General features: G+C 52.7%; 1 protein-coding gene across 1 annotated transcript in view; it reads left to right on the top strand.

Moving 5' to 3' along the window:
• The window catches only part of LOC116952743 (sarcospan-like), a 30,953-nt gene extending 14,191 nt beyond the window's left edge, over window positions 1–16,762 (top strand). Inside the window, exons 2-3 of the mRNA XM_076074415.1 lie at window positions 10,086–10,169; window positions 16,078–16,762. Of these exons, the coding sequence (XP_075930530.1) occupies window positions 10,086–10,169; window positions 16,078–16,746 (753 nt within the window). The 3' untranslated portion in view covers window positions 16,747–16,762. The remainder of the gene's footprint in view (window positions 1–10,085; window positions 10,170–16,077) is intronic.
• The last annotated feature ends 2,508 nt before the right edge of the window (window positions 16,763–19,270 follow it).

Below are 19,270 nucleotides of genomic sequence, written 5' to 3'. Positions count from 1 at the left end.
CCTTATGCGCGCTGCGCTCTGAACCCGTTCAGTGGCGAATTGACGCCTGAGACAGCTGTGGGCCCTCTCCTTAGCAGCGCTCCGCACCTGGATCAGCGCGGGTGAAGTATGGTCAAACAACGACCGACACGACGTGGAGAGGCCACCACCATCATCATCATCGTCAATTTAAAGCTTTCGTGACTGCAATGATTCATCTTCTTTGGTTCTTTCGGTAAAGTCACGTAGAATGAGAATAAAATAATTTATTGATAAAATAAAACAACACAATAATATTCTCACGACGTTTCGGCCACAACACAAGCGGCCTTCATATTATTGTGTTATTTTATTTTATCAATTTATTATTTTATTCTCATTCTACGTGACTTTACCGAAAGAACCAAAGAAGACCATCATCGTCGTCATCCAGCAGTGCGTGATGATGATGATGGTGATGGCTCTAAATGAGTTTGTTCGGCGAATAATTAATCGGGACATTTCGAATTAATACGAATTAAGCGTGCGGATCAATTACAAAACCAAACTGAAATGCAGTGAAGGTCTTAATTTCAATTTGCATAATTAACATTCAATTATCCACGGATGGTGACTGCGTGTCTCTCCATGCCGTGTCGGTCGAGTGGGTTTTAGGGGTGATTGGTGGGGTGGTGGGCGGGGGTTAGGTGCTGTTTGACCATACTTCACCACGCTGGTCAAAGCAGCGGCAGAGTGCGACCCAACCATTTGCGCCACCGCTCCTGGAGATTAAAAAATGCCGTGGGCTCTTTGTCAGCGCTGCAGGAGACATTCGCCAGAGATCAGCTGCTTCGTCTCCAATTGTCGTCGCAACGGAGAGAGTAAATAACTCATTACAAAATTACTCTCAATTGTACCCGGGATTGGGGGGGGGACAATATACCCCCTCGAAAACCCACAGCAGCCGTACAACAACAACAACAACAAAAATTATAAAAAAAATATCTCCCCACCATCGTCGGAGCGTGACTGCAACCGATTCAAGATCTCCTCGGACGCAAGACGATGCATCTCAATGGATCTGTCAACCAGAATCTCAATCACTCCGTCTCGTGCGCATGCAAATCCTTGTGCTTTTCCGGCTCTCTCTCTCTATCTTTCTCTCTCACTCTCTCTCTCTCCGCTAAGCGCACTGCCCTGCCGCGCACGAGAGGACGAATACGAAGAGAAGACACAGGCAGACAGAATTCCTTCCCCCCACCCCCCTATAGCCTCGAGATGACCGTAGTCCCCCGGCCGCCTTTGCCTCCGACGGTGGCGATGGTTCACACACCGCACACCAGGTACTCATTTGAGTCCGAGTCGACCTAGGCGAGACCCAGGGAACCGGTTCAGATAATCGTCACCGGCGTTGGCCAGGAGCGGGGACGCGAACTCGGGCCGCCGGGTTCGTAGCGCTGACCGCTACAACCACCGCACGCACACACCCACACTTGCATTCAAGCACGTGCACACTCTCTCGCACGTACCTATTAACGCCTCCGATTAGCGCGGTTGGCTGCGTGTGTTGCGGAAGAAGTTCAACACACCCACACACATACAACACCCTCACTGGCCAAGGTCCCTCCGCCCCCTATAGCCTTAACAGACTGTTGGGGGCAAGTGCTGTTAGCGAGTAGCACCCATGAAGGACGGCACGGCACGCGAGACGTTGGGTGCGTGGCCAGCACCACGCCCGGCCGCCTTTGTCTCCCCCATTGTTTACACACCACGCGCGCACGCGCGCATCGCACTGACCCCAACACTCTCACACTGAACTCTCGCTCTCGCTCTGACGTCCTCCACTTACTCACACGCCCACACCCCCCATCAGATGAACGCTCACGTGGCTTCTCCGCCTCTGGTACCCGTGTATCGCGATCCTCATCCCCTTCCATATATATGTGTAGTGTTCGATTTCACTCGGACAACTTCCGTCTTTCTACGAACACCGCGTTATTTACAACTCTCAGCATGTCCTCCACATTCCACGGTATCCTGGTCGCCACGGCTCGCTCGCCATGCTTCACTCACTCGACTCGCTCGCCACCTTTGTCTCTCCACTCCCCACGATTACTTCGCTTGCTCCGCACACAGCGACTCCGCACTCAGCGACTCCGCACACAGCGTCTTCGCACACAGCGTCTTCATCTTCGCTATCGCTACGCTCTCTCCACTACTGGCTATTCTCGTCTCCAGCTCCGCTATCGCTACGCTCTCTCCACTGCTAGCTGCTTCTCTTCTTCAGCTTCGCTCCACACTCTGTTTCCAAACTCCGTCTCCAACCCTGCCTCCAAACTCTGTTTCCAATTCTGTCTCCAAACTCTCCTCCAAACTCCACGTCTTGCCTCGTCCAGCTCCCAACTCCAACTCCCCGCTCCAATTGCCGACCCCCCCAATTTATCCCCGCTCTCATTACGCCCCAATTCATTAGTCCGCGTCCCAACGGCACCCCACGTGATCCGTACACCAGTCACCTCGCCAGACTTCAAGACGCCCCTCCAGCCCCGGCAACAGCCCCAACCAATCTCACAGCCGTCCTTGGCTCTCCCAGCTTAATTGCCCCAACGTAACCTGCACTGTATTTGCCTTCGTTACAGGCTGACCCAACATAACCCGCACTGTCTCTGTTTCCATGCAATACGCACCTTTCTACTCCACTACATATATAACAGGCAAAGTTGTGAATATGTGTGTCTGTTTAAAATGTTTAGCGTACTTCCCGACATGCAACAAGCTGGAAATTTGCCATGTGGGGACTTTCCAGACTGTACGCCATGCAACAATTATAAAAATACACTTTTGTTTTTGTTTGGGGGGGGGGGGAGCTCAATAATTAATAGATTTTTCGCACGGCAAGTGAGCTGTGACGTCAAATCTGTCACGTGACCCGCGCATGTGGAAGCATAACGCATTGTAGTGTAGTGGTTAGCGCGCTGTGTGTGTGTCTGTGTGTCTGTCTGTGTGTGTGTGTCTGTATGTGTGTGGAAGCGTAACGCATTGTAGTGTAGTGGTTAGCGCGCTGTGTCTGTCTGTGTGTGTGTCTGTCTGTGTGTGGAAGCGTAACGCATTGTAGTGTAGTGGTTAGCGCGCTGTGTGTGTCTGTGTGTTTGTGTGTGTGTGGAAGCGTAACGCATTGTAGTGTAGTGGTTAGCGCGCTGTGTATGTGTCTGTCTGTGTGTGTCTGTGTGTGTGTGGAAGCGTAACGCATTGTAGTGTAGTGGTTAGCGCGCTGCGCTACGAACCCAGCGACCCGAGTTCGATTCCCGCTCACGGACACCACCGGTGACGATTATTTTTACCGGTCCTGGGCCTACCCTAGGTCGACTCAGCCTCAAACGAGTAACTGCTGTGGTGTGCGAACATCGCCACTGGGGAGACAAAGGCGGGCGGCCGGGCGTGGTGAATCCAAGTCCCGGGCGAAGCCGGGTATTGAAGCTAGTGTTGCATATGCGTTGAACTTCTTTCGCACCGTACGTAGCCAACCGTAATAATCGGAGTTGCTGGGGAAGGAGAACAAACTAAACTACTAAAAGGGGTTTTTAGGAAATGAGTTTGTCAATCGAGTTGATGATGATGATTTAAAAGTGCCATAGCTCTCCCAGAGGCTTCCTAAACATCGGAAGGAAGAGCGTTCCAGACGGCCCATGGAGGGCGTGGGGTGGTTCCCGTCGAAGTCAATTGATTCCTGGGTTCGTCCAACGTGTAGGTAGGCTTCGTGTGAACTCCACACGTAAACGTCTAGTTCACAGCCGGGCTGGCTGGCTATCTTCGGACATTTTATTTTTGCAGTGTTCCTCCTCCTCCGTTGAAGGAGCACAGACCACAATGGGTTTACTATAGACTAACACAAGACCCATACACTAACACTGGACCCATAGACTCACACTGGACCCATAGACTAACACAGGACCCATAGACTAACACTGGACCCATACACTAACACTGGACCCATAGACTAACACTGGACCCATACACTAACACTGGATCCATACACTAACACTGGACCCATACACTAACACTGGATCCATAGACTAACACAAGACCCATAGACTAACACTGGACCCATAGACTCACACTGGACCCATAGACTAACACAGGACCCATAGACTAACACTGGACCCAAAGACTAACACTAGACCCATAGACTAACACTGGACCCATAGACTAACACAAGACTCATAGACTAACACTGGACCCATAGATTCACACTTACACTGGACCCATAGACTAACACTGGACCCATAGTCTAACACTGGACCCATAGACTAACACTGGACCCATAGACTAACACTGGACCCATAGACTAACACTGGACCCATAGCCTAACACAGAGCCCATAGACTAACACTGGACCCATACACTAACACAGAACCCATAGACTAACACAGAACCCATACACTAACACAGAACCCATAGACTAACACTGGACCCATACACTAACACAGAACCCATAGACTAATACAGGACCCATAGACAAACACTGGTCCCATAGACTAACACTGGACCCATACACGAACACTGGACCTATAGACTAATACAGGACCTACAGACTAACACAGAACCCATAGACTAACACAGAACCCATAGACTAACACAGAACCCATAGACTAACACAGAACCCATATACTAACACAAAACCCATAGACTAACACTGAACCCATAGACTAACACAGAACCCATATACTAACACAAAACCCATAGACTAACACAGAACCCATATACTAACACAGAACCCATACACTAACACAAAACCCATACACTAACACTGAACCTATAGACTAACACAGAACCCATACACTAACACAGAACCCATACACTAACACTGGACCCATAGACTAACACAGAACCCATAGACTAACACAGAACCCATAGGCTAACACAGAACCCGTAAACTCTTATTCTTGCCGTGTGGCGGCACTGTAGTGCAGGAGCTAAGTGCCAATGTCGAGGTCCTGCTGCTGGCCACGACGAGAGGGCTTCACCAGAGTTCGTGTCGTGTCGCTGTTCCTCCTCCTCCTCTGTTAAAGGAGCTCAGAGCCACAGTGGGTTTACTGCGGGGCCCGTATGACTGACGGGGAAGGTGTAAGCCAGCCTTCAAACCAGCCATAAATAGACAAAGGGCTCCGCAATGTTATTTATTCATCTTCAACAGCACAAATATTACCCATAATAACCTGCCACATCATAGCTGTATGAAAAGCAGCGTAACCTTGTTAAATAAAGGACACGAGTGGCTGGATGGATGGATGAGTGCGTGAGTGAGCGTTCAACCCGTGTCACTCCCCGCTCACCGCCCCCCAATCCCACCCCCAACCCGTCGGCCTCTGTCGAAAAGAAATACATTAATCTTCAAAGTCACTCGGCAAAAAGGGGGGGGGGGGGGCTTATTTCAGTCTGAGCTGACTTAGGGGTGTGTCCAAGAGACGTCTGGACCGCCGCCAAGATTCTTTACGTGTGCAATTCTATTTTTTTATCATTCTCGAAATAGTTGACAAGCCTCTTTGCTCCCCCCCATCAGCCGGGCGGTAGTTGCGGGGTGCGGCCGTGGTGGCGGCGGCACGTGACCTGCAATCCTGCATTGAGTGCAGGCAGCGAGGGTTGGTGGATCAGAGACAAAGATCCCCCGTGTAGCCTGTGAGCAGACTGCTGGGGCAAGTTGCTGTTAGCGAGTAGCGCCTATGAAGGCCGGCAAGGTCACACGAGGGGCGTGGGTGGCCAGCAACACGCCCGGCCGCCTTTGTCTCCCCAAGTGGCGATGTTTGCACACCCGCACCAGGGTACTCATTTGAGGTTGAGTCGACCTAGGGGAGGCCCAGAACCGTTTCAGATAATCGTCACCGGGTGTTGGCCGTTGGATTCGAAGTCGGGTCGCCCGGTTTTGTTTACGTGACACTGATTTGTTCACTGATTGGCTGTGTCGGGTGGTGGCGGGTTTAACGACACCATTAATATCTATGCTATCTAACCCAACAACCTTAATTATCCAAATATACAGCAGCAGGCGTCAGGGTCGGGATCGAACCCACGACTTACTGCATACCATGCGAGGTAGTTAACATCTCCTAGCCACTGCGGCGCCTTTCCTAGGTAATACTCGGGAGGCGTGACCATCTGTGCGCTTGAGCCAATCGCAGGCGAGTGGGCGTGGTCATCCGAGGAACACTTTGGGGTGCACCTTGTCAAAAAGCTACTCCTGGGTGCACTCTGTAAAAGCTCACCTTGATCCGTTTGACTCGGTGCAGACAAAAATAAAAATTGGTTTTCTGTATCGACACAAGCACTGCTTCCCCCCTATGTTCCGTTTGGAATTGATGAAAGCTACCATACTGCCTCTACTTGATTACTGTGATATCGTGTATAAATCAGCCCCAAGTACGGTACTGAAGAAGCTTGATTCCATTTATCACTCGGACTTAAGATTTGCATTGAACTGCCCATATAGGACTCACCACTGTGATCTCTACATTGGGTCAAACTTAACATCTCTTAATGTCGACGGCTTGTACACCAGATCTTATTTATTCACGATGTACTTACAAAAAAATCCGCAGACTACCTGCTGGATCTCCTCTCTGTTTCAAAGAACAATTTGACCTCAGGTCTTCGCTCATCTACCAGCTTCACATTCTTATTGCCGTACAAAAACCGGAGGAAGGGCCTTTGCTATTGATGCCCCCAGGGTCTGGAATGCTATTGCCAATAAACTGCAACTTGAATCACTACCTATGAGATATTCACTCAAAACTGCTCTAGAGGAGTTGTACACCCCTAGCTGCCACTGCTATTCAGTGGCCTAAAATAAAATAAAATGTTTCGCTCCGGATGACCGCTGCAAAGTATTAATTGTATTTTGATTTAGTGTGCTGATCTTAAAGGTGCCTTGAAAAATGTGATACTCCGACTGATGCTCCTGTTGTTTGTGGAGTGACTCATGCAGCCAGCTATGGCTCTAGGGTTTGGTGTTACATGTTATTTATTTAGTTTATTGTAAAAAATTCGGTCACAGTTCCTATGATCACTGTTACATTGCATTTATGGCTTTATTTTGGTGATTTCTAAAAGTTTTTTGGTTTGGCCATGTTTTTGTTAATTGTAGTACGGAGTTACAGTGAGGGAAAAAAGTATTTGATCCCTTGATGTTTTTGTACGTTTGCCCACTGACAAAGAAATGATCAGTCTATAATTGTAATGGTAGGTTTATTTGAACAGTGAGAGACAGAATAACAACAACAAAAATCCAGAAAAACGCATGTCAAAAATGTTATAAATTTATTTGCATTTTAATGAGGGCAATAAGTATTTGACCCCCTCTCAATCAGAAAGATTTCTGGCTCCCGGGTGTCTTTTATACAGGTAACGAGCTGAGATTAGGAGCACACTCTTAAAGGGAGTGCTCCTTTTATACAGGTAACAAGCTGAGATTAGAAGCACTCCCTTTAAGAGTGTGCTCCTAATCTCAGATGGTTACCTATATAAAATACACCTGTCCACAGAAACAATCAATCAATCGGATTCCAAACTCTCCACCATGGCCAAGACCAAAGAGCTCTCCAAGGATGTCAGGGACAAGATTGTAGACCTACACAAGGCAGGAATGGGCTACAAGACCATTGCCAAGCAGCTTGGTGAGACGGTGACAACAGTTGGTGCGATTATTTGCAAATGGAAGAAACACAAAAGAACTGTCAATCTCCCTCGGCCTGGGGCTCCATGCAAGATTACACCTCGTGGAGTTGCAATGATCATGAGAACGGTGAGGAATCAGCCCAGAACTACACGGGAAGATCTTGTCAATGATCTCAAGGCAACTGGGACCATAGTCACCAAGAAAACAATTGGTAACACACTACGCCGTGATGGACTGAAATCCTGCAGCGCCCGCAAGGTCCCCCTGCTCAAGAAAGCACATATACATGCCCGTCTGAAGTTTGCCAATGAACATCTGAATGATTCAGAGGACAACTGGGTGAAAGTGTTATGGTCAGATGAGACCAAAATTGAGCTCTTTGGCATAAACTCAACTCGCCGTGTTTGAAGGAGGAGGAATGCTGCCTATGACCCCAAGAACACCATCCCCACCGTCAAACATGGAGGTGGAAACATTATGCTTTGGGGGTGTTTTTCTGCTAAGGGGACAGGACAACTTCACCGCATCAAAGAGACGATAGACGGGGCCATGTACCGTCAAATCTTGGGTGAGAACCTCCTTCCCTCAGCCAGGGAATTGAAAATGGATCGTGGATGGGTATTCCAGCATGACAATGAGTCAAAACACACAGCCAAGGCAACAAAGGAGTGGCTTAAGAAGAAGCACATTAAGGTCCTGGAGGAGCCTAGCCAGTCTCCAGACCTTAATCCCATAAAAAAAATCTGTGGAGGGGGCTGAAGGTTCAAGTTGTCAAACGTCAGCCTCGAAACCTTAATGACTTGGAGAAGATCTGCAAAGAGGAGTGGGACAAAATCCCTCCAGAGATGTGTGCAAACCTGGTGGCCAACTACAAGAAACGTCTGACCTCTGTGATTGCCAACAAGAGTTTTGCCACCAAGTACTAATTCGTATTTTGCAGTGGGGTCAAATACTTATTTTCCTCATAAAAATGCAAATCAATTTACAACATTTTTGACATGCGTTTTTCTAGATTTTTTTGTTGTTATTCTGTCTCTCACTGTTCAAATAAACCTACCATTAAAATTATAGACTGATCATTTCTTTGTCAGTGGGCAAACGTACAAATTCAGCAGGGGATCAAATACTTTTTCCCTCACTGTAGACTGATGGCCTTAATCTAAGTTTTCTTGTTGTTGTTGTTGTTGTTTGACTTGCATCCCACTGGGATTTTTGCACACAGCGTTGGTGTACGGTGCTATTTCAGGAATATTTTGATGTTTTTTTTTCCTGGATTTTCGGTTTAAGATGTTTTCTTGTTCATATTTTTGTTTGTTGCGGTTGCACCCGATTCAAGAGCCGAATGGCTCACAGGGCTATACCAAATAAATGAAACTATGAAATGAAACTATGAAACTATCTGGAGGGGGTGGAAACAGCGTACTGTGTAGAGGATTGCTGAGCTTAGGCATTCATTGGTAGCATCGGCTTCACTGTCTGACTGCAGCTGCTGCTTTCAGCTCGCGTATGCCGAATCCTTCGGTTCTTCCTTCCACAATTTTTAGATTATGTAGATTATTTAGCCGCTATGAATGTTCAAATGATGGGGCCACTTTGTTGAGCTATCATTTGTGGCTAGGTGGCTTTGTCTGGTAGGATGGGGATGGTTTCGTGTTGCATTCGTCTGTGTTTGGGTGTTTACCTCTCTTGCACTTTGTACTGCTATCGTGTTGTTGTATTGTGTTTGTTGTTGTAGTGTGTTTGTTGTTGTGTTGTGTTTGTTGTTGTATTGTGTTGTTGTACTGTGTTTGTTGTTGTACTGTGTTTGTTGTTGTGTTGTTTGTTGTTGTGTTGTGTTTGTTGTTGTACTGTGTTTGTTGTATTGTTGTTGTATTGTTGTTGTATTGTTGTTATGTTGTGTTTGTTGTTGTATTGTCAAATAGCTTTATAGCTCATCGGATTCCTCCCGCAGTATGAATACATTTTCTGATTCTTCAGCGATTGCCAGAGACGCAATTCAAGCGAATGACGACGATACTGCTATATAAATCTCAACACCATAGAAAAAGCATTATCATCATAATCATATCCCCACACGTATAATTTGCTTGCATGAACTCGTGTGTTTTTTTTGTCTCCAATATTGAAATACATGCGTCTAAAATTTTTATGCATTACTTAATAAAGAGAGGCCATTTGAAATTCGACAAATGCAAGCCATTCGTTCCGTTACGGCTCGTGCAAAGTTTAAGCTCCGATGTGAAATCGCTCATAATGAAATGGACTCTGCGAGTTTTTTTTATTTTATTTATTTCACCCTTTGGCAATGGAATCAGCTTGGTGCGTGCGTGCGTGCTTGCTGGAGGCGAGGCGGACCCTGTCGCATCGGCAGAGCTTCATCCAGCAGTGGATTGATCGTGCTCTGCCTGGCTCTGTGGGTGGGGTGGGGTGGGTGGGTGTGCCCCGTGTGTGTGTGTAGGTGTGTCTGGCTGCCACACTTGGCTTCTACATGCAGTCCATGAACCACCACGAGGAGGAGACGGCGAGGATGATCAATGTGAGGGTAAGGGGGCACGGCGACATTGGGGACAATGGGGACAATGGAGACACGGGAACAATGGGACACAGGGACACGGGTACACGGGAAACAATGGGACACAGGGACACGGGGATATGGGGACACGGGGACATGGGGACACGGGACATCTGTGTGGCCCCCCGAAGGAGGAGCGCTTGTGCGAGGTCGCGGGTCAAGCAGAGTGACGCTGCTTGTGTGCTGCACCGGGAAATCAGCCACTCGTGCACGGGACGGGGGTGGAGGGGGGTGGGGGGAGGCGCTGCGCCGTGGACACAGCACGTGCGAGACACAGCACGTGTGAAACACAGCACGTGTGAGACAGCACGTATGAGACACAGCACGTGTGAGACACAGCACGTGTGAGACACAGCACGTGCGAGACACAGCACGTGTGAGACACAGCACGTGTGAGACACAGCACGTGTGAGACACAGCACGCGTGAGACACAGCACGTGCGAGACACAGCACGCGTGAGACACAGCACGCGTGAGACACAGCACGTGTGAGACACAGCACGTGTGAGACACAGCACGTGTGAGACACAGCACGTGTGAGACACAGCACGTGCGAGACACAGCACGTGTGAGACACAGCACGTGTGAGACACAGCACGTGTGAGACACAGCACGCGTGAGACACAGCACGTGCGAGACACAGCACGTGTGAGACACAGCACGTGTGAGACACAGCACGTGTGAGACACAGCACGTGCGAGACACAGCACGTGTGAGACACAGCACGTGTGAGACACAGCACGCGTGAGACACAGCACGTGTGAGACACAGCACGTGTGAGACACAGCACGTGCGAGACACAGCACGTGTGAGACACAGCACGTGCGAGACACAGCACGTGTGAGACACAGCACGTGTGAGACACAGCACGTGTGAGACACAGCACGTGCGAGACACAGCACGTGTGAGACACAGCACGTGTGAGACACAGCACGTGTGAGACACAGCACGTGCGAGACACAGCACGTGTGAGACACAGCACGTGTGAGACACAGCACGTGTGAGACACAGCACGTGTGAGACACAGCACGTGCGAGACACAGCACGTGTGAGACACAGCACGTGTGAGACACAGCACGTGTGAGACACAGCACGTGTGAGACACAGCACGTGTGAGACACAGCACGTGTGAGACACAGCACGTGTGAGACACAGCACGTGCGAGACACAGCACGTGTGAGACACAGCACGTGTGAGACACAGCACGCGTGAGACACAGCACGTGTGAGACACAGCACGTGTGAGACACAGCACGTGTGAGACACAGCACGTGCGAGACACAGCACGTGTGAGACACAGCACGTGCGAGACACAGCACGTGTGAGACACAGCACGTGCGAGACACAGCACGTGTGAGACACAGCACGTGTGAGACACAGCACGTGTGAGACACAGCACGTGTGAGACACAGCACGTGTGAGACACAGCACGTGTGAGACAGCACGTGTGAGACACAGCACGTGTGAGACACAGCACGTGTGAGACACAGCACGTGTGAAACACAGCACGTGTGAGACACAGCACGTGTGAGACACAGCACGAGACACAGCACGCGTGAGACACAGCACGTGTGAGACACAGCACGTGTGAGACACAGCACGAGACACAGCACGCGTGAGACACAGCACGTGTGAGACACAGCACGTGTGAGACACAGCACGTGTGAGACACAGCACGTGTGAGACACAGCACGTGCGAGACACAGCACGTGTGAGACACAGCACGTGTGAGACACAGCACGTGTGAGACAGCACGTGTGAGACACAGCACGTGTGAGACACAGCACGTGTGAGACACAGCACGTGTGAAACACAGCACGTGTGAGACACAGCACGAGACACAGCACGAGACACAGCCCGCGTGAGACGCAGGGGAGGCCACTGCCACGAGCCTTGAGTTATAGCTCTGCTCTCTGTGAGTCCGCGAGTGCATTGAACCACCCTCGTATGTCACGCACTCACTGATTCATTCACTCATTCATTCACTGATTCATTCACTCATTCATACACTCATTCATACACTCATTAATACACGGACACATTCACTCACGCACACTCACAGACCAACCCACACTCACCCACCCACACTCACCCATCCACCCACACTCACCCATTCACGCTCATCCACCCACCCACACTCACCCACCCTCACCCCCACTCACTCACACTCACTAATCCTCACTCCTCACTCACCCACCCACACTCACCCACCCCCACCCACAACAACAACCGCCATTCGCCACTAAGTGGCGGTGATGTCACCACGACGCTTGTGCCAGCCTATGTGCACCTTGAGTCCAGGTGAAGTGTCCAACGCCCATTGGCAGGAGGTAACGGGGCAGACCCAGATGCCACAGGTCGACTGACTGAGACGACTGGCTGATGCACCACCTGTGCTCCCTACTGTGCCAACCTGCTGTGCTTTAGCCACCCGGCGCTCCGCTCGTTGTTGTGAGCGTCGCTCCTCCGCCATCCGTTGTTGTTGGAGGGCGACTGCCTCCAACTGCCCAGTAGCGTCCTTCACGAGCCTCCTCCACAGAGGCCGATCTTGACACCGCTGGTACCATTCATCGGCAAGTCCACTCAGCTCCACGTCCTCCTGTACCACATCACTCCATTTCTTCTCTAGCCCGTGCCGCGCCCGTTTAGCCCCCTCGATCCGGCCGAACAAAAGCTGTTTAGGCACGCGGTGGCTGGGCATGCGGGCTACATGACTCAGCCAACGCAGCCTTGCCTGCTCACCGATGGGACTTTGTCCAGATCTTTCAAGGATTTGTGAGCTCCTCACACAATCCAGCCTGGTTAAACCCAGGATGGATCGTAGGCAGGCCAGCCTAAATGTTCCATTTGGGGGGTCCACGTTTCGCAAGTGTAGAGAAGGGAGGGAAGACCTGAAACTTCGTGGGGAGTGATAGACCAGGTAGCTTCCACACAGCATTATGCAACCGATGAAAAGATAATGCCGCTCGACTGATTCAGAGTGAGACCTCTGCTGTTAAACCGGAGCCGCTCATGAGCACACTTCCAAGGTATAGGAAACTCTCCACTCTTTCCACAACTGCCCTATGACCAATTGGGAGTGTCCGATGGTACAAAATACCCAGGCAGGTGCTTAATTTTGGTGGGGCTGATGGTTAGGCCCCACCTCTTGGTGGCAAGCTCCAGGTTCAGCAGCAGCGTCTCCAACTCCTCCTGTGAGTGAGCAACAATTACCAGATCATCAGCATTACGTAACAATGTTGACCAATATGGAGCCATCCCTTGACCGCACCTGGGCATTGATCAGCCTGCCATCGTATCTGTACCAAATGGAAATTCCTCCAGTACAGCTATTGAAGGATTCACGAACTACGTGGTCAAAATAGATGTTAAATAATGTGGGAGCCAGAGGACATCCGTGTCACACCCCAAGGTGTACAGGGAATGGCTCTGACTCCCGGCCACGTAGTTTTACCCGGGCCCGCTCACCATCATGAAGGTCCTTAATGATCGTGAGCAGAGGGTCAAGGACTCCGAAAGCACAAAGAACAACCCAGAGCCCAGGCCTACTGATTTTTCATAGGCCTTGACCAGGTCAATAAAGCAGAGATGTAGGCCTTGTTGGAATTCCCTACACCTCTGCTGTCGTAGACGGACAGAAAATATGGCATCTGTGCAGGACCGCCCTTTCCTGAAACCGCATTGGGGTTCCGCAAGCCTCTCCTCAGCGTGCCTAGCAAGGCGATGTTGAATAATCCTTGCCAGGACCTTTCCCGGCACACTGAGGAGTGAGATGCCCCTGTAGTTGTTACAGTCTGTGCGGTCCCCCTTCTGAAGGAGGGAGACCACCAAGGCATCCTTCCAATCCTGCGGAACCCATCCAGTGGTCCAGACTGTTGTTATGATGTCATGTAGGGCAGTCTGTGCACAAATCCATCCTCCCTCAGCATCTCTGCCCGGTGCCTTTCCTGGTTTCAGACTCTGGATTGCCTTCAGTACTTCCTCAACGGATGGCACCTCAGCCAGCCACTCACAGGGGGTGACTTTCTCCTCCAATTTTAGCCACCGCAGCCTCAGCAGGGTCATCCCCACTTTGTCCCACGTTGTTTTCCTGGCTGAGGGATTTCCTCTCCCCCAGGACCTCACAGAAATGCTCAGCAAATCTACAAACCTGTTCCTGGGGGTCGGAGATTGGACCACCATTCTTTCCCCTCATGATGGTAATAGGTATGGCGCTGCAGGTTACTTTTTTGATGGAGTTAAATAGAGATTTGTGATCGCGGGCCACTGAGGCAGACTCCGTCTCCTCAGCAACCCGCGACCACCACCCATCCTTGCAGCGCTTCACGGCTCTCCGAACCTCCGAGTGAAGGCTGCGGTAAGCCTCCTGATTCTCAGACGTGGGATGCTGTAGCCGATGAGAGTGGGCCTGTCGCTTTTTTAAAGCCAGCTTGAACACCTTCTCTGTCAGCCAGGGCCTATGGAGAGGTCTGGACCGTGTGCCCAAAACAGCCATTGCAGCTGCATGAGCCACAGTCTTAAACCTCGCCCATTTCCTCTCGACATCAGGAGGAGTTGGGGACGATGCCAACCCCAGCTGCAAGTGATGATGAAATTCTCGCTTGCAACTTTCATCAGCTAGCTGAGACCATGCCACTAAGGGTTTGAATAGGGCCCTGGGTGTATGCCCACCACCGGCGTGGAAGAATATCAGGCGCAGCACCTTACAGATGACAAATCGATGGTCAGTGGGCAGATCAGCTCCACGTTAGGTCCTGGTGTCAAGGACATGGGCCTGCATTCGCTGTTCCGTCACAATGTAGTCCAGCAGATGTTCTTGCTTGGACCCGGCATGCATCCATGATGTGGTGTGGATGCGCCGATGCCGGAACAGCGTGTTAGTAATTACAAGCCCATGGGCTGCACAAAAATCTAGCAGCCTCCTGCCGTTGTTATTGAGCTGATCTGGCCCATGCCTTCCAATTACTCCAGAACAGGTGCCAGCATCATGACCAACTCGGGAATTGAAGTCACCCAACAAGATTACTCTATCCCGAGGGGCCACTTTAGCCAGCACCTGTGACAGGAGGTCATAGAAGGCATCTGACTCATCGGACTTGCCTGCATCCCTCCAAGGATGTTCGTCTTCGGTGGGGGCATAAGTAACCACGACCACCACTCCTCGCCTCCGGTTGATGGGAAGGCGAGCCCAAAGTAGCCGGGGGCTTGCAGTTTCCCACACCTTACCGCCACGCTCCCACGCACCCTTAATTCTTTTATTCAGAAGAAGAGCCACACCCTGTTGTTTGACAGTCTGCTGCTCCGATTAGAGGACTGTCCACCCCTCATGGGGGCAGGAGCTGGAGCCGGTCCACCAGACCTCCTGAATACCACAGAGATCCAGGCGGTACCAGTCCAGCTCCCGACAGAGGATTGGCAGGCTCTCCTTCGCAGTGAGCGTTCGAACATTCCACGTGGCCACCCGTAGTGGTTTCTTGTTGTTTCTGGAGGAGCCCCGAGGGTAGATATTCAATCTCCTGGCTCCACCAATTGGGGTTTGGCCAGGAGACGTCATAGACGCCTGTCCCCCCGGGGCCTCCGGCACAAGCTTATTTATTACATTTTGTGGTCGTGGTTTAGTGGCAATTTATTGAAGGTGGAGGGGTTACCAGCCCCTCGCACCCATCCAGAGCCCCCATTTAGCCGCTGTGGTGGTTACAAACACCATGAGGGGAAAGGCCAATCGGAATTGGCCCTCCCCCCACGGCACTGCCCACGACCGCGTTGCCCGTGCGGCACCACAAGGAGGTCGGGGGTTGTTTTGCTGGTATCCCCACCCACCCACACTCAGTGACCCTCACTCCTCACCCACCCACCCACCCGCACCCTCACCCCATCAGGTCGCCTACTTCCTGTGCTGCACGCTGGGCGCGGCGCTGTCCCTCACCGCTGCGTGCTTCGCCGCCCACCACGGCGCCCTCCTCGCCAGCTCCATCTGCCACCCTCGCACCCAGGGGGGCAGCCGCGGGGGTGGCAAGGGCCACAGCGGCGGCGGCAGCCACAGCGGCGGCGGCGGCGGCAGCGGCCGGAGCGACAGCGACAGCGGCAGTCGGGGCGGCGGCGACGGCGGCGACGGCGGCGGCGGCGGCGGCGGCGGCGGCGGCATCTGCGACTGCCGTCTCGTCGACCGCAGCGAATCGAAGGCGGCCGCGTCGTTCCCACCGCTGCCGGCGCCTCGCACCCTCACCTACGCGGGGCTCCACGCCGGTGCCGGCGTCGGCTGCCGCTCTGTGACGGGGGCGCTGCGCTCCTACCTAGCGGCACAAGTGCTGCTCAACGTGTGCGCCGCCGCCTGCTGCCTCGGGGGCTGCTACCTGCTGTGGAGACGCCGCTACCAGGGGGTTGCCCTCGGGGTGAGGCCGCCGAGGCCGCCGGGTAGAAGAGGTGGTGGTGTGAGACGGGGAGGCGGACGAGGAGGTGGTGGTGGTGGTGCCGGAGAGGGTTTGGTGGAGCTCAGAGCGGTGTCGCTGCCGTCCCATTGCGCGGAGCTGCCCAATGCCGTGTGTTGAGAGAATCCACGTGGAGTGGGGGGGTGGTGGGAGAAGGGGGGGGGGGTGGGGGTCCCTTCGACGTCTCGTGGTCGGAATATCTCCTCCTGCGAACAAATCTCGAGACTCAGCCTGACGAGAATAAGTATCCAGGGTGGGTGAATTGTGAATCGACGGCAAGCAAACCCCGCTGCGTGTTACCGAGCGCGACGGGAAGCTCCGTTACTCTCTGGAACGAGTGGACAGCGCTTCGTGTCAATCCACTGCTGGATCACGTACTCGCCTCCCCCCCCCCCAAGACCCTCCCCTCCACCCCACACCACCCCCTCCTCCTTCTCGACAGGACCAAGCGTGGTCCACACAACGTTCGTGCGAGGACATTCATTCGTCGTGTCAACCTGGCAACGCTCCAGCGCCGCCACTGCACGATGTTCGCTCGCTCTCGTGCAGAGAGAGAGAGTTGGGGACGACTCGGAGAGAGAGAGAGAGTTGGGGACGACTCGGAGAGAGAGAGACAGAGGGGGACGACTCGGAGAGAGAGACAGAGGGGACGACTCGGAGAGAGAGGGGACGACTCGGAGAGAGAAAGAGAGGACAACTGAGTGATGGAGGACGACTCCGAGAGAGAGATAGGGGACGACTCAGAGATAGAGAGGGGACGACTCAGAGAGAGAGACAGAGGGGGACGACTCGGAGAGAGAGACAGAGGGGGACGACTCGGAGAGAGAGAGAGACAGAGGGGACGACTCGGAGAGAGAGGGGACGACTCGGAGAGAGAAAGAGAGGACAACTGAGTGATGGAGGACTACTCAGAGAGAGAGAGAAGAGGACGACTCAGAGATAGAGAGGGCACGACTCAGAGAGAGAGACAGAGGGGGACGACTCGGAGAGAGACAGTACGACTCGGAGAGAGAGATAGAGGACAACTCGGAGAGAGAGAGACAGAGGGGGACGACTCGGAGAGAGAGAGACAGAGGGGACGACTCGGAGAGAGAGGGGACAACTGAGTGATGGAGGACGACTCAGAGAGAGAGATAGAGGACGACTCAGAGATAGAGAGGGGACGACTCAGATAGAGAGAGACAGAGGGGGACGACTCGGAGAGAGAGAGGACGACTCGATGAGAGAGACAGAGAGGACGACTCGATGAGAGAGACAGAGAGGACGACTCGGAGAATGAAAGAGAGGACAACTGAGTGATGGAGGACGACTCAGAGAGAGAGAGATAGAGGACGACTCAGAGACAGAGAAGGAACGACTCAGAGAGAGAGAGAACGACTCAGAGAGAGAGAGATAGAGGACGACTTAGAGACATTGAGGGGACGACTCAGAGAGAGAGAGGACGACTCAGAGAGAGAGAGAGAGGGGACGACCTTAAAGGCGCCGGGAGGAGGAGCCACAGACGAGGAGCGGGAAGGCGGCAGCGGCAGCAGCAGCCACGCGGTCAACCGTCGCCAATGACAATTGCCCAAGCTCTGCCTTCCTCTATCTATCCCGGTGGTGCCGGCCACTGAATGAGAGTGTCTACACGTGGGGAGGCGAACCGGAGCACCAGGAGGACTACCGCCACACGTGCGGACGAGGGTGCGGGGGAGGAAGATGGAGGGGTTGGGGGTTAAGCCGCTCTCAACACCATACAGATGGGACACGGTGGAATCCACGCGCGTTCGTCCGTCTTGATTCAGAGGGAATTAGCCGGCTACGTCGACTGGTCCGGGGGGGGCAGGCGGGAAGAGGTGGCCCCGCTGGGAGCATTTAGAAAGTACGGCCACAGTGATGAGCCCCAGGGGGCTCACGTCGGGGTGTCGGAACGACGCACGTGGAAGCGATTTATTTTTATTTTACAGGGTTCGTGGGTAAGGCGGTTGGTGGTGGGTGGGTGGTGATGCGTGGCTGGCTGAGAGGCGACGCACAACGAGACAGGGCGGACGGACGCTGCCGGAGACGTAATCAGAACACGCACTCGTTCTGGAGTAATCCGATGAGCTATGAAGCTCGTTCTTTTTTTTTGTCTCTCTCTCTCTCTCTCCGGTAGGTTGGGCACGGTGTGCTCAGGACGTCACATCAACAACCGATACAAAACAACAACAGCAACAAGTCACGCTCGCAGTGCAGAGTAAATAAGGGGTGAAAGCCACGCCATCTTCAGCGTGGGGGGGGGGGATAGAGGGAGAGGGGGGGGGGTGTTCAAGGCGATGCAAATTTGCGAAACGACGCAAATTCGGGACACTGCCGGACAAAGCGACGACGGACATTACCCCCTCCCCCCGCGCTCTTACGACGTTCCGTCACCTCGGCAGCAGCAGGAGCAGCCTTGCAGCTGCACGCTGCTTCACGCAGTGCCATCGCACGTCGCGAGCGGTGTCCACGCCACATTTCCACTGCTTAGCTTGGGCCGCAGGCCACTGTCTGGCGAATGATGGCAACCCGCAATGCCCTCTGCGTGTGTGTGAGCGGTGTGTGGGGGAGTGGTTGTGTAGTAGTGGTTAGCGCGCCACAACACACACGCACACTTTCATAGGTGCTCGCTAACGTGTGTGTGTGT

The sequence above is a fragment of the Petromyzon marinus genome, chromosome 48, assembly GCF_048934315.1.
Source record: "Petromyzon marinus isolate PM22_M1 ecotype Great Lakes invasive population chromosome 48, UKy_Petmar_22M1.pri1.0, whole genome shotgun sequence".
NCBI classification, from domain to species: Eukaryota; Metazoa; Chordata; class Hyperoartia; order Petromyzontiformes; family Petromyzontidae; genus Petromyzon; species Petromyzon marinus.
The sequence above is the reverse complement of the archived record's forward strand: the minus strand, read 5'-3'. Positions and strand labels throughout refer to the sequence as shown.